A 13604-nucleotide genomic window follows, 5' to 3' on the forward strand; every position below is an offset into this window, starting at 1 on the left:
ACCACTGCTATTCAACATAGTACAAGAAGTCCTAGCCTCAGCAATCAGACGACAACAAGAAATAAAAGGCATTCAAATCGGCAAAGAAGAAGTAAAACTCTCATTCTTTGTAGATGATATGATACTTTATGTGGAAAACCCAAAAGACTCCACTCCAAAACTGCTAGAACTCATACAGGAATTCAGTAAAGTGTCAGGATATAAAATCAATGCATGGAAATCAGTTACATTTCTATACACCAAGCAAGAAGAAAGAGAAATTAAGGAGTCAGTCCCATTTACAGTTGCACCCAAAACCATAAGATACCTAGGAATAAACCTAACCAAAGAGGCGAAGACTCTGTACTCAGAAAACTATAAAGTACTCATGAAAGAAATTGAGGAAGACAAAAAGAAATGGAAAAATGTTCTATGCTCATGGATTGGAAGAACAAATATTGTGAAAATGTCTATGCTACCTAAAGCAATCTACACATTCAATGCAATCCCTATCAAAATACCATCAATTTTTTTCAAAGAAATGGAACAAATAATCTTAAAATTTATATGGAAGCAGAAAAGACCCGGAATAGCCAGAGGAATGTTGAAAAAGAAAGCCGAAGTTGGTAGCATCACAATTCCAGACTTCAAGCTGTATTACAGAGCTGTAATCATCAAGACAGTATGGTACTGGCAAAAAAATAGACACATAGATCAATGGAATAGAACAGAGGGCCCAGAAATGAACCCTCAACTCTATGGTCAACTAATCTTTGACAAAGCAGGAAAGAATGTCTGATGGAAAAAAAAGACAGTCTCTTCAACAACTGGTGTTGGGAAAATTGGACAGCCACATGCAGAAGAATGAAACTGGACTGTTTCCTTACACCATCCACTAAGATAACTCAAAATGGATGAAAGACCTCGATGTGAGACAGGAATCCATCAAAATCCTTGAGGAGAACACAGGCAGCAACCTCTTCGACCTCAGCTGCAGCAACTTCTTCCTGGAAACCTCACCAAAGACAAGGAAAGCAAGGGCACAAATGAACTATTAGGACTTCATCAAGATCAAAAGCTTTTGCACAGCAAAGGAAACAATCAACAAAACCAAAGGACAGCTAAAAGAATGAGAGAAGATATTGGCAAATGACGTATCAGATAAAGGGCTAGTATACAAAATCTATAAATAACTTATCAAACTCAGTACCCAAAGAACATATAATCCAATCAAGAAATGGGCAGAGGACATGAACAGACATTTCTGCAAAGAAGACATCCAGATGGCCAACAGACACATGAAAAAGTGCTCCACATCACTCGGCATCAGGGAAATACACATCAAAACCACAATGAGATATCACCTCACACCAGTCAGAATGGCTAAAATTAACAAGTCAGGAAATGACAGATGCTGGCGAGGATGCGGAGAAAGGGGAACCCTCCTACACTGTTGGTGGGAAGGCAAGGTGGTGCAGCCACTGTGGAAAACAGCATGGAGGTTCTTCAAAAAGTTGATAATAGAGCTACCCTATTACCCAGCAATCTCACTACTGGGTATTTACCCTGAAGATAAAAATGTAGTGATTCGAAGGGACAGGTGCACCCGAATGTTTATAGCAGCAATGTCCACAATAGCCAAACTATGGAAAGAACCTAGATGTCCATCAACAGATGAATGGGCAAAGAAGATGTGGTGTATATATACAATGGAATACTATGCAGCCATCAAAAGAAATGAAATGTTGCCATTTGCAACGACGTGGATGGAACTAGAGGGTATTATGCTGAGCGAAATAAGTCAATCAGAGAAAGACAATTATCATATGATCTCTCTGATAGGAGGAATTTGAGAGGCAGTGTGGGGGATTGTGGGGGGTAGGGAAGGAAAAAATTAAACAAGATGGGATCGGGAGGGAGACAAACCATAAGAGACTCTTAATCTCACGAAACAAACTGAGGGTTGTTGGGTGTCAGGGGTGTATGGAGAGGGTATTTGGGTTATGGACACTGGGGAGGGTATGTGCTATGGTGAGTGCTGTGAAGTGTATAAACCTGACGATTCACAGACCTGTACCCCTGGGGCTAATAATACATTATATGTTAATAAAAATAATTAATTAAAAAAAAGAGAATATGAAACAATGAGAAAAAAAAAAAAAGAAAAACTTGATAGACCTGTATGCCAAGAAGAATGAATTTTCTTGTATGTAGATTTTAAAATAAATTTCAAATATGACAAAACTTCAGGTTTCTTGACTGTAGAGGCTATATCTGAATCAAATGTGTACCTCCTCAGAGAGTCTGGTATGTTGCCCTATGGTTAATAGTCATGTATTAAAGAAAATGATGGTGGTGTGGGGCTGGAGGGTCAGTCTGCTAAGCAGCTGCCTTCTGCTCAGGTTATGATCCCAGATGCCTTCTGCTCAGGTTATGATCCCAGAGTGCTGGAATCGAGCCCCGCCATCCCCACCGTGGGGCTCCCTGCTCAGTGGGGAGTCTGCTTCTCTCTCTCCCTCTGCCCCTCCCCCCACTTGTGCTCTCATGCTCTCCGCTTTCTCTCAAATAAATAAATAAAATCTTTAAATATAAATAAATGATAATATAAATAAATAAATAAATATAGAAATAAATGAATATAAATAAATAATTGAGGGTGCCTGGGTGGCTCAGTCAGGTTAAGCATCGAACTCTTGATCTCAGCTCAGGACTTGATCTCAAGAGTTGGGAATTCAAGCCCCAGACTGGGCTACTCAACAAAACAAAACCAAAGCCAAATAAAAATAATCTTAACAAAAGGGGTGAGAGGGGGGTGCCTGGGTGGCTCAGTGGATTAAGCTGCTGCCTTCCGGCTCAGGTCATGATCTCAGGGTCCTGGGATCGAGCCCCGCATTGGGCTCTCTGAGTCGGGATCCTGCTTTCCCCCCCTTCTCTGCCTGCCTCTCTGCCTTCTTGTGATCTCTCTCTGTCAAATAAATAAATAAATAAAATCTTCAAAAAAAAAAAAAAACAAAACCCAAAAAACCCAATGTCAAAACAAAACAAAAAAATCATTTAAACTACATGATTAAATCGAAATTACTTTTTGGCGACAAGCATGAACACTTTTAGGGCAATTGTTCTCTCATCCCCATAGTCCAATACTGACAAGAGGTTGCCATTTCTCAAGGACTGACAAGCTTCCTGCTCTAGAGAGAGCACAGTGACCCAGAGAGACACTCCCCGAGGTACTGTCAAGCCAGGTTAGTGTGCCCTGAAGCTTCCAGAGAAACAAACCCTCAGTCTGACCTGACCAGCCATCCACCGTCTCTCTTCGGCCCATTCTGACTCAATTTCCGGTACATCCTTCCCAGAATTTCTATGCTGGTGTGTAAACCCGTCCAAGCAATAACCTTTCACTGGGTCACTGAGGTTTGCAGGTGTGACCTTCTCACCAAGGCCCTGGAGCACATAGAGGGCACACACATCCCAGGTGGAACTTGTTCCCTAGAGTGTGTGATGGGGCCATGGGGAGCGGGGGTGGGGGTGGGGGAGGGGTGGGGATGCATCAGCTTTTGAATCAGAGCATCTGCATTCAAGGGGATGCTGAGACTGACTTTCCAAATCTGTGAAGAGGAACAAATGAGGTCCTATTTCTGGAAGTTTTATAAGACACTCTATAAAAGTAACATACTGCAATGAGTTCTTATCTCTGTGTGTCCCTCCCCAGGATGGCCAGCCCACCCAGACCCTGCATTCCCTAGGACTCAGATCTGCCCCTTCCCAGCATCCTGGCCCCAGAGGCTTCCCAGGTCACCACCTGGTGGTGGTGCCTCTGGCTTTTTCCTGGAAGGACGCAGATCCGTGTGGGGCTGAATCCTGGTTTGGCTTCTCGCCGTTTGGGGACCTGGCTTCATCCTTTCCAGCTGTGAAATCCGTGTGGGGCTGAATCCTGGTTTGGCTTCTCGCCGTTTGGGGACCTGGCTTCATCCTTTCCAGCTGTGAAATCCGTGTGGGGCTGAATCCTGGTTTGGCTTCTCGCCATCTGGGGACCTGGCTTCATCCTTTCCAGCTGTGAAATCCGCGTGGGGCTGAATCCTGGTTTGGCTTCTCGCCGTCTGGGGACCTGGCTTCATCCTTTCCAGCTGTGAAATGGCCACAATAAAGCTTCCCTGAAAACAGGAGAAGCAATGTAGGTTAGACACCTGGCAAAACAAGCCATCAGTACATTGTAGCTGTTAAGACCGACCCCTCCCCTTCTCCTCCCGCCCCTCTGGTGCCAGATCAACCATCCAAAACCAGGTTGGGCTCCAAATCCACCTGCCGCTGCTCACCGGCCGGAAGTGAAGTAGGAACTCCTGGCTTGGGAAGCACCGAGGGATCTCAAGGGGAAATCGGAGAGACCGTCCAGCACGCGGGGATGGCTGAGGCATCAAGGCCTGCGGGAGGAATCAGGGCCGTGAGTAAGCTGCGGGGGGGAGGGGAATGATCGACATCCACCTGATCTCGCAGTGAGAGATCCAGACCTTGGAAGAAAAAAGCAAAATAAGGAGAGGAAAGGAAGCAGAACGAGGGCCTACTGTGCATTTTTTTGGCAACTAGAGTGAGGAAAGGGGGGCATGGGGGGGCAATCTGGAAAAAAAAAAACCCACAAACCTGGGGCAAAGACACCAGGTTGCCCTGGCAACAGACTCAGCCCTCCCTCCCTCCTCCCCCCTCCCCCCCCCCCCCCGCAAGTCCGGAGAGTCCTAAGGGAACAGGTAAAATGAGCAAAAAAACAACCTTCCCTTTTTTTTTTTTTTTTTTCCTGTAGGCTGCTGAGATTTTGGGGAGGGGTGGGTGGAAGTTGTACCATCATAGTGAACACTGACCTATACGAAAATCCTGGTACCTGGAAGTAAGTACAAAAGTTTAAAAAGAGAGGTATGGGTCCAAGAGGGCTGTCATTCAAGGTTGAGAACGTCGCAGTCCACGACCTGCAATGGCCAAACCTTCATTAAAATTATCCTCTGAGATGACTTGGTAGGAAGATCATTTAGCTAATAAGGTTTTGGCTTTGGGTAAGGCCACGGGAAAACAGAATTTGGGGTAGCATGAGGGTCTGTTGGGTGCCCTTGAAAAAAAGTCATAAAGCCAACTACATTTTTTAGGAAGCTATAGCATGGAAAGAACCATTAATCTAAACTAAGAGAAACAGTGACTGTTTCGATACTTGAAATAACCTGTGGGTCTCCCAACATTTTACAGGAAGGAAGCAAGCTGAGGTCGTAGCTCAGCCTTCATGGGGATCGTGTGGTCCCAGATCTGTTTCAGATATGCCCACTGGGTTTGATGGTGTAGATGGAGCCTCCTAGACAGTGGACCCGTGAGCCACACAGAGTGACTTCCAGGGACAGAACCAAGTCACTTCCCCCAATCCCGGGTAGGCAGCCTTCCATCTTTCCCTACCGGAGAAATTTTATTATGGTTAACCTTTCCTGTTCTACTACTCTGTGTTGGTAAATGTTGGGGAGGGGAGGGTCTGGAAGTCAAGGACTTTCTCCCAGGTAGGGAACTTTTGCAAGGTATGCCCAGGGGGATTTTAGAGGGGCTTATGGAAATATATGATAATTAGGGGGGCCTGGGTGGCTCAGTGTGTTAAGCCTCTGCCTCAGCTCAGGTCATGATCTCAGAGTCCTGGGATCGAGCCCTGCATCGGGCTCTCTGCTCATCAGGGAGCCTGATTCCCCCTCTCTCTGCCTGCCTCTCTGCCTGCTTGTGATCTCTCTCTCTGTCAAATAAATAAATATAATCTTAAAAAAAATATATATATATATATAATTAATTTAAAAAGACACCTTCTTTAGCATTACATCAGCAACGGGGCCCTGGTGCTGACAAGAGGTTTGTATTTCTCTGTGACTGATAGGTCATCAGTGACAATGAGCTCGTGCCTACCTTGACGGTCACTTTCTGAGACGTTGCTAAGCGACATCTGGGTCAGTGTGTTCCAGGCCTTCCAGAGAAACAAGTCTTCTGTTCTGACTGTTCCCCGACCACAACTTCTTCTGCACATTTTCATCCAACTTCCTCTGCTCCCCTTTCCAGCTGCGGCTGAATTTCTCAACACACACACACACACACACACACACACACACACACACACATGCCCCTACCTCCATCCCTTGGTGGCTCCCGGGACCAAAATATTCCCTTCTTGATAAAGGTCCGCTCAGTGGTAAACCTCAACTCAGGTGACCAGCCCAAGTTTAGATCAATCTCTTGCTAAAGATTTGAGAATTCTTCTTCGCACAGAGAACTCATCTTTATGTCATCCAGAGTCCTGAGTCTCCCTCTGAGTCACAAACACAAGCACCAAGATGTGCAAAGGCTGCCCTCTCTGTATGGAAGGGTTGGGTGGAAAATGTCCAGTCCCAACAGGCTTGGCCAACAGAGGGCAGAACCCATTCTTTGGAACCATATCAAACTGGCCTCTTCCCTTTCAGAAGGTGGCCGTTCATGGTATATTCACAGGTGACAGTTAAGACCCCCTAAGTCATATCCCCATGGTTTTCATGGATCTTTATATTTTTAACATTTTATTTATTTATTTATTTATTTGAGGTTGGGGTGGGGGAGGGAGAGAGAGCATGAGCAGCGGGGAGGGGCTCAGGGAGAGGGAGAGAGAGGAGAGAGGATCTGAAGCAAAGTCCATGCTGAGTCAGACACTTAAGGACTGAGCCACCCAGGAACCCCTTTGTGAATCTTTCATAGAAAGAGCTTAACCCTTAAGTGTTTCATAAAACGAGAAGTGAAATACACACGTAAGTTATTGCATTGTCCGGATTCAAAATTCAATCTCCATCCTGGAAACTCTGCTCTGAACACATCCACATCGATTTCCCCACTGAAAAAATAATGCCGACAACTGGCAAGGCTTTGCCTCCTGAATTATTCATCACACCATTAGTTGTAATGGCAAAAAGAATCCAAGAATTGTCTCCAATGTTTGTGTGTTTGCAGCCCGGCAAAGATATCAATGCTGCCGTGTAAAATTGTGTTTATCCACCCGAGAGGAGGGAAAGTGTCTGTCCACGCAAAAATGTGTACCAGGTGGTCACTGTAGCATTATTTGTAATAGCCGAAAGGTAGAAACAAGCCATCTGTGCATGAATGGATAAACCGATGTGGTATATTCACACAGAATATTATTAGGACACAGACTCTTGTTCAGCCATAAAAAGGAACAGCCCACGGATATGTGCTACGATACAGAGGCACCTTGAGAAAATGATGGTAAGTGAAAGAAGCCAGACACTCAAGGCCACCTGTTACACGATTCTATTTGTAAAAAATGTCTAGCATAAGCATGTCCACAGAGACAGACATTAGTTTAGTGGTTATCAGAGGTTGAGGGCAGGGAGGAATCGGGAGTGACTGCTAACAGGTATGAGGTTTCTTTTTGGGGTGATGAAAATGTCCTAAAATTGATTGTGGTGGGGGCGCCTGGGTGGCTCAGTGGGTTAAGCGCCTGCCCTCGGCTCAGGTCATGATCCCAGGGTCCTGGAATCGAGCCCCACATTGGGTTCCCTGCTCAGCAGGGAGTCTGCTTCTCCCTCTCCCCCTGCCTCTCCTCCTGCTTCCTCTCTCTCAAATAAATAAAATCTTTCAAAGATTTTATTTGTTTATTTGACAGACAGAGATCACAAGTAGGCAGAGAGGCAGGTGACAGCGGCAGCAGGAGCAGACTCCCCACTGAGCAGAGAGCCCGATGTAGGGCTCGATCCCAGGATCCCAGGATCATGACTTGAGCCGAAGGCAGAGGCTTTAACCCACTGAGCCACCCAGGTGCCCGATAAACAAAATCTTTTAAGAAGATTTTAGTTTAGTTTTATGTTTACTGAATAGTTTTCAACTATTAGATGGATCTTTCCAAACCTCCCTGTTTAAAGTCACCTTAGCCACTCCACCCACCGTTGTCGCGGCTGAGCTAGATCTGGGTTCAGATTCCCCGCCCCGCAGAGCTGCTCACCTGGCGGAGGGGTGTTCTTTTCAGGCTGGTCAGCGGATCACTCAAAAGTCCGCCCACAAACCTCCGACTGTCAACATTGGCTTTGGCACCGGCTCTGAAGGTGAACACGACAAGGTTCTGGCCCTCCGTGGCTCATGGTCAGAAGCCGGAGCGGTGCACTCACACGATGTGTGCTTTTCTTGGACTCCAACCTGCCAGGTGTTTGACTGCGCCTTCCACCTCCCGAACCATTCCAGGCTTCTCCATCGTTGGGCGGATGCTCTCGTCCTGAGGGAGAGGAACAGCTTTCCCTCCTTTCCCATTCTTTGCAGATCTACTTGGGAAAGATGGGGAACGCAACGCGGAAATAGTGTCTCCAAGGAAGGAAAGGAATTCACGAGGCTGCCTTGGAAGAAAAGGTAATCAGGGCAGAGGGAAGGCATTTGACACATTTGGGGATCTGGAAGCAGTTTAGGGGGCCTTAGTCTATTCCCATACTGCTCTTGTTTTCCGCTTTGTTTTGGGGTCCCTGTGTATCCCAGCCCCTTTGCTTTTCTCCGTTCATTGCCAGCCTTGCCCTGTGCATTTGGTAACGATCAGAAGTTTCCCTGGCCTGGCCTTCAGTGTTCTTTAAGGACCTGGCTTCTACTTTCCCTCTGCCTCATCCTAGTCCTGGACACTTTGGATAACCTCCATGACCGGCCGTCTTTGCCCCTTGGGACCACAGGCCCAGTCCTCAACAGAGACAACCGGACGGATGCTAACCAGGACATGAAGGGATGGCCTGTAGGGCTCTGTCCTCCTGTCCACGTGCTCTCACTGGTGTCTCAAATAAAGATAGAGAAGCCCTGGTTTTCAAGTGTGTGTGCCCAAATCTGGGGGTACGGGTGGAGACACTGTGACAGGAGGCATTCACCAACCTGACAGGCTGGAACAAAGGACCAAACGTAAGATGATATCTAGACCTCAGGGTATAAAACCATGCTCAATGCCAGGAAAGGAGGAGCACGGCACAGCAGAACATCATATGAGGAAAGACTTGGGGGGTTTAGAAAGGGAAAAGCTCTGGTTATGTTAATAATCTATGTTTTTAAAGGACTCTCATGGACTCCAGGCTGCATTAATAAAGATCTAATGTCCAGACAAAAGGAGGTGAGAGTCCCATTGTGTTCCTGTCAGACCACACGTGGGCTCTAGTGTCTGGTTCTGGAAGTTACATCGCTATTCATCATATATTTTATCCTATCCTTTCATGAACTGGTAAATGTAGCTGCTTCCCTGAGATCTGTAAGCTGCTCTAGCAAATTAACTGAATCCAAAGTGGGAGTCGGGCTTGGGAACCTCCCATGTGTAGCCAAGTCGGACAGTTGTGGGTAACCTGGGGACCAGGTCCTTGGCGATTGGCATCTGAAGTGGGGACAAGTCTGACATCAGCTCGAGGTGGTGCTGAGTGAAGTTTTAGGACACCCAGCTGGTGTTAGGCAGAATTTCTTGGTGGGGATAAACCTCCACACATTTGGTGACCAGAAGCGTCAAAAGGGAAGTGTTCTGGGGCACCTGGCTGGCTCAGTCAGCGGAACCTATGGCTCTTGATCCTAGGGTCATGAGTTCAAGTCCTAAGTTGGGCCTAGAGATTATTTAAACAGTGGGTGGGGAGCCAACTCTTGATTTTGGCTCAGGTCATGATCTCAGGGTCCTGGGATCAGGCTTGGCATCAGGCTCTGCACTCAGTGGGGAGTCTGCTTGGGATTCTCTCTCTCCCTCTCCTTTTGCCCCTCCTCCCCATGCATGTGTGCACTCTCTCGCTCTCCCTCTAAAATAAATGGGTAATTCTTAAAAAAAAAAAAAAAGTGTTCTGGGTGAAAGTATGGGAGACTCACAGGAGAAAGGGCGACTGTTTTTCTTTTCCTGATAGAATCTTATTACGAGGGATATTCACTTGATCTTTTGGTTGGAGTGGTGACTTCTGGGACCCTGGGATCATGACCTGAGCCAAAGGCAGAGCCACCCAGGCGCCCCCTCCCCACCTTTATTCTTAATAAAATCTTGGAGGAGATACTTAGGGACTGTGCAAATATCCTATTTCTCCTCTGACTTTCTCAGGCAGCGATACTCATCAAAGCTCCCTGTGTGTTTCCAGTGAGTAACCACAGCTCAGTACCCCCGGACGAGGAGGTTTTGGGGAGTTGCTGACACGGTGGGTGGGGTGGGGGCTTGAGAAGAGAGGACATGAGCCATGTCTGAAGTCCTGGAAAAGATGCAAAGACTAGCGCTTCTGAAGTATTCGAAAGATTGTCAAGAGTGAATGCCCGTTTGCTGGTGTGGATAAGTTGAGTCTGGAAAAATTCATTTTTGGAAGCTGCAAGCGGTCTCCTGGAGCTCAGGAGAGTTTGCTTCAGCTGTGGGGTGCCTGTTCTCTTGTACTGGGGAGTCATTAAGTTTCTGGACATAGGGGGAGTCACTCCTTCCCCCATGGTCCCTGGGGAAATTGGTGACATCCCCTCTTCCTGGAATAAGAAATATGTATGTATGGAAATTATGTTCTGTATGGAAATCTAAGTGGGCTGAAATGTCAATTATCTCCTTCTCAACCTCCTTCATAACCCCCTGTCCTTGTGCTGGCCCCTGGGACACTACCGTGAATGGTGACATGGGGACTGTGGCAACTTTCTTGCCAGTGGGCTGATTGGAGGGTTTGAGAAATCTCTTCCAACATCTGGCCTGTGGTAGACACTCATCCCTAGTAAGTGCTCATTACTTGACAGAGAGCCCAATTTTTGGCTCTAAGTCTAAGTCACAAGCCCCTGGAACCTGCTCTTTGGGTCAAAACAAAGACACTGATGTAGAGCTTGGGGCTACGTAGGGCAGCAAGAGGGTCAGGGAGGGCTGGGCTGGGGAAATAAAGCTGTTTTCTGCTCAGATAAGGCATCCTTAAGCTAAGGTGACCTAACAAGTATCTATTTCGCATCTACTTTGTTCTACAGGGCTCTTCTGGGTTTTGGGTCCAAGGTCTACAGGAGGCATAGAGCCTGGCCCTACCATGGGTTAGCAGAAGAGCGGAAACCGGATTTCAACTCCTGCGGTGCCAACTCAGTACCAAGAAAGCGCTCGTTATCGCCAGGGATGAGAGCTGTGTTTCCTGAGAAACGAGTGGAAATTCTGCTATCAGCTGTCCAGCAAAGAGGCCAGTCCTTGGACAGTAATACATGGAATGTCGGGAGACAGGCGTGGGAGTAGTGGGAAAGTGAGAACGTTCTCTCTTTCCTGGCCCAACGCCTCCTGTTAAACACCAATGTCGACGTTGCTGGGACCATTTAAGCCAGCAGACCTCGAGTCAAAAGCAGCTTATAACAACTCTTTGTAATCTGTTGAAGGCCCTACACGCAAAGACAGAGGGTGTCTGGGGGAAGGAGTCCTCAAGACGGGAACACAGACCTGGCTCTCCTTCCTGTGTTTCCAGCCTGCTCCCCTGCGGAGTCAGCCCTGTGACGTCAGCCTGACGTCATTGAATTTCCAGCCTGCTGTCCCATTGGCAACCACAGTCCTGTGAGCCAGTTCCTTAAAAGAAATCTCTATCTCTGTTCATACATCTCCATCTCTATACCTGATTGGGTTTGTGTGTCTGAAAACCCTTGACTAACACCAGCGGTTTCTCCAGAGACTTGCCCCTGCTGCAAGGGCGGAGCCTGAGAATTGGGCGAGAGCCGTGTTGATGGGATCCCGTGGGTAGACCCTGACTGCAGCCCCTTCCAGGACAGGGACGGTCCGCTAAGGGTCAGCCTGAGACAGCCTGCGAGGCCGCCCCAGCCCTAGCCCACTCTGTCCAGCCCAGGATTGAGAGTGGTTTTTATACATTTAAAGGTTTGTTCAAACAAAGTAAGAGGACGATGTGACCGAAACTCCATGTGACCCGCGACACCCCAAATATTTACCATTTGGCCCTTCGCAGAAACAAGTTTGCCAACATGGCTATGGCCCTCTAACCCTTTGTGTTCAGCATACTCTTACCAGATGTTGAAGTCTGATCTCTGCTGTGCTGTGGGGAATTAAGGGACATGGGGTGTCAAAGCGAGACTGATGGCTTCTCTAGGAGTCAGAGAGGTAGGGGCACCTACTATCAGAGGAGGTGTGTGCCCAGGGCATGAGGGTGTGAGAGCTTGAGAGCATGGTCATATCATAAAAGACAGGTGTGCTCAGAAGGTAGGAGGGGAAAAAAAACTCCTTGAAACCCTCCTTGGAGCCCATGAGAGGCGACATCTGGAGGTTACATGGGGAAATCTCAGATGCCTAATATGAGACCCATACTTGGTCTCAGTATGGGCAGAGCAGACTTGAAGTAAATCTCATCTGGGCGCTTAATGAAAATAACTTGACCTTATTTAGAAAGGTCTGGACTTACCATTTTGTGGACGGAAGATCAGAATTAACATGGAACTCGAGTTGGTGAGGTGAGACGGTGCGTGGGCAAGGACTTGGCTCCTATGTTGGTTATACTGGGGAGGGGCTGAATGTCGCCAGTCTCTGCTGAGATGTGGAGACGTGGCCCTGCTCCAGGAATGGGGACCACTGTCTAACGACCGGACCCTCTGTTCAATACAGAAATATACCTCAGAGGCTAGAATGTGAGAAGACTACAAAGACAAAGCCACTTCTTCTAAAGAAGTCCAAAATAAAGGTTTTTTGTCAACTTAAGGGTATACACTTTTAGGGATGCCAATGCCTGTTTGTGATAGATGCTTGTAATGTAATAGTTCTAGTATTTTATTAATTTAGCTACAGATTCACTTTTATTTATTTATTTATTTATTTATTTATTTTTTATTTTATTTATTTGACAGAGAGAAATTATAAGTACACTGAGAGGCAGGCAGAGAGAGAGAGAAGGAAGCAGCCTCCCTGATGAGCAGAGAGCCCGATGCAGGGCTTGATCCCAAGACCCTGGGATCATGACCTGAGCCGAAGGCAGCGGCTTAACCCACTGAGCCACCCGGGCGCCCCAACACACATACCCTTCTGTTGGGGGGTGTTGGTGATGGGGGAGGCTATGCATGGGTGAGGGCAGAGACTGCAGGGGCGATCTCTATCCCGTCATTCTTGCTCTGATCCTAAAACGGCTCTAAAAGATACAGTCTATTTAAATCCCAAAATTGGTCTAGCATTCAGAATTTCTGGCTAGGACAGCTTGACCTTCACCACCTATTACCACACTTTATAAAATCTGACTGTAATTAGTTTCAGTAAAGAGGTTTTTCACATCTGTTATCATCTTTACTCAGCCGGAAGAACTTCGGAATGTCTTGTGTGGGCCTGTTGGCAAAGAATTCCCTCCTCTTTGCATTGTCATCAACATTTTATTATAAAACTTTTTTTTTTTAATGAGAGAGAGCGGGGGTGGGGAGCAGAGGGAGAGAGAGAATCTCAAGCAGGCTTTCTCAGGGCTTGAACTCACGACCCTGAAATCATGACCTAAGCCAATATTATATTAGTTTCAGGCATATATATATTTATTTATTTATTTTATTTATCATTTGACAGAGAGAGAGAGTTCACAAGTAGGCAGAGAGGCAGACATAGAGAGAGGAGGAAACAGGCTCCCTGCTGAGCAGAGAGCCCGATGCGGGGCTCCATCCCAGGACCCTGAGACCATGACCTGAGC

The 13604-nt window shown here is 47.0% G+C and overlaps 1 protein-coding gene across 1 annotated transcript in view; it reads right to left on the reverse strand.

Moving 5' to 3' along the window:
• Positions 1-3944: 3944 nt before the first annotated feature.
• LOC116580734 overlaps positions 3945-13604 on the reverse strand; it is a 47295-nt gene continuing 37635 nt past the window's right edge. Inside the window, exons 5-6 of the mRNA XM_032327377.1 lie at positions 4293-4397; positions 3945-4130 (exon numbers count right to left, since the gene is read on the reverse strand). Of these exons, the coding sequence (XP_032183268.1) occupies positions 3945-4130; positions 4293-4397 (291 nt within the window). The remainder of the gene's footprint in view (positions 4131-4292; positions 4398-13604) is intronic.

This window comes from Mustela erminea, chromosome 20 (genome assembly GCF_009829155.1).
Source record: "Mustela erminea isolate mMusErm1 chromosome 20, mMusErm1.Pri, whole genome shotgun sequence".
Taxonomy (NCBI): domain Eukaryota; kingdom Metazoa; phylum Chordata; class Mammalia; order Carnivora; family Mustelidae; genus Mustela; species Mustela erminea.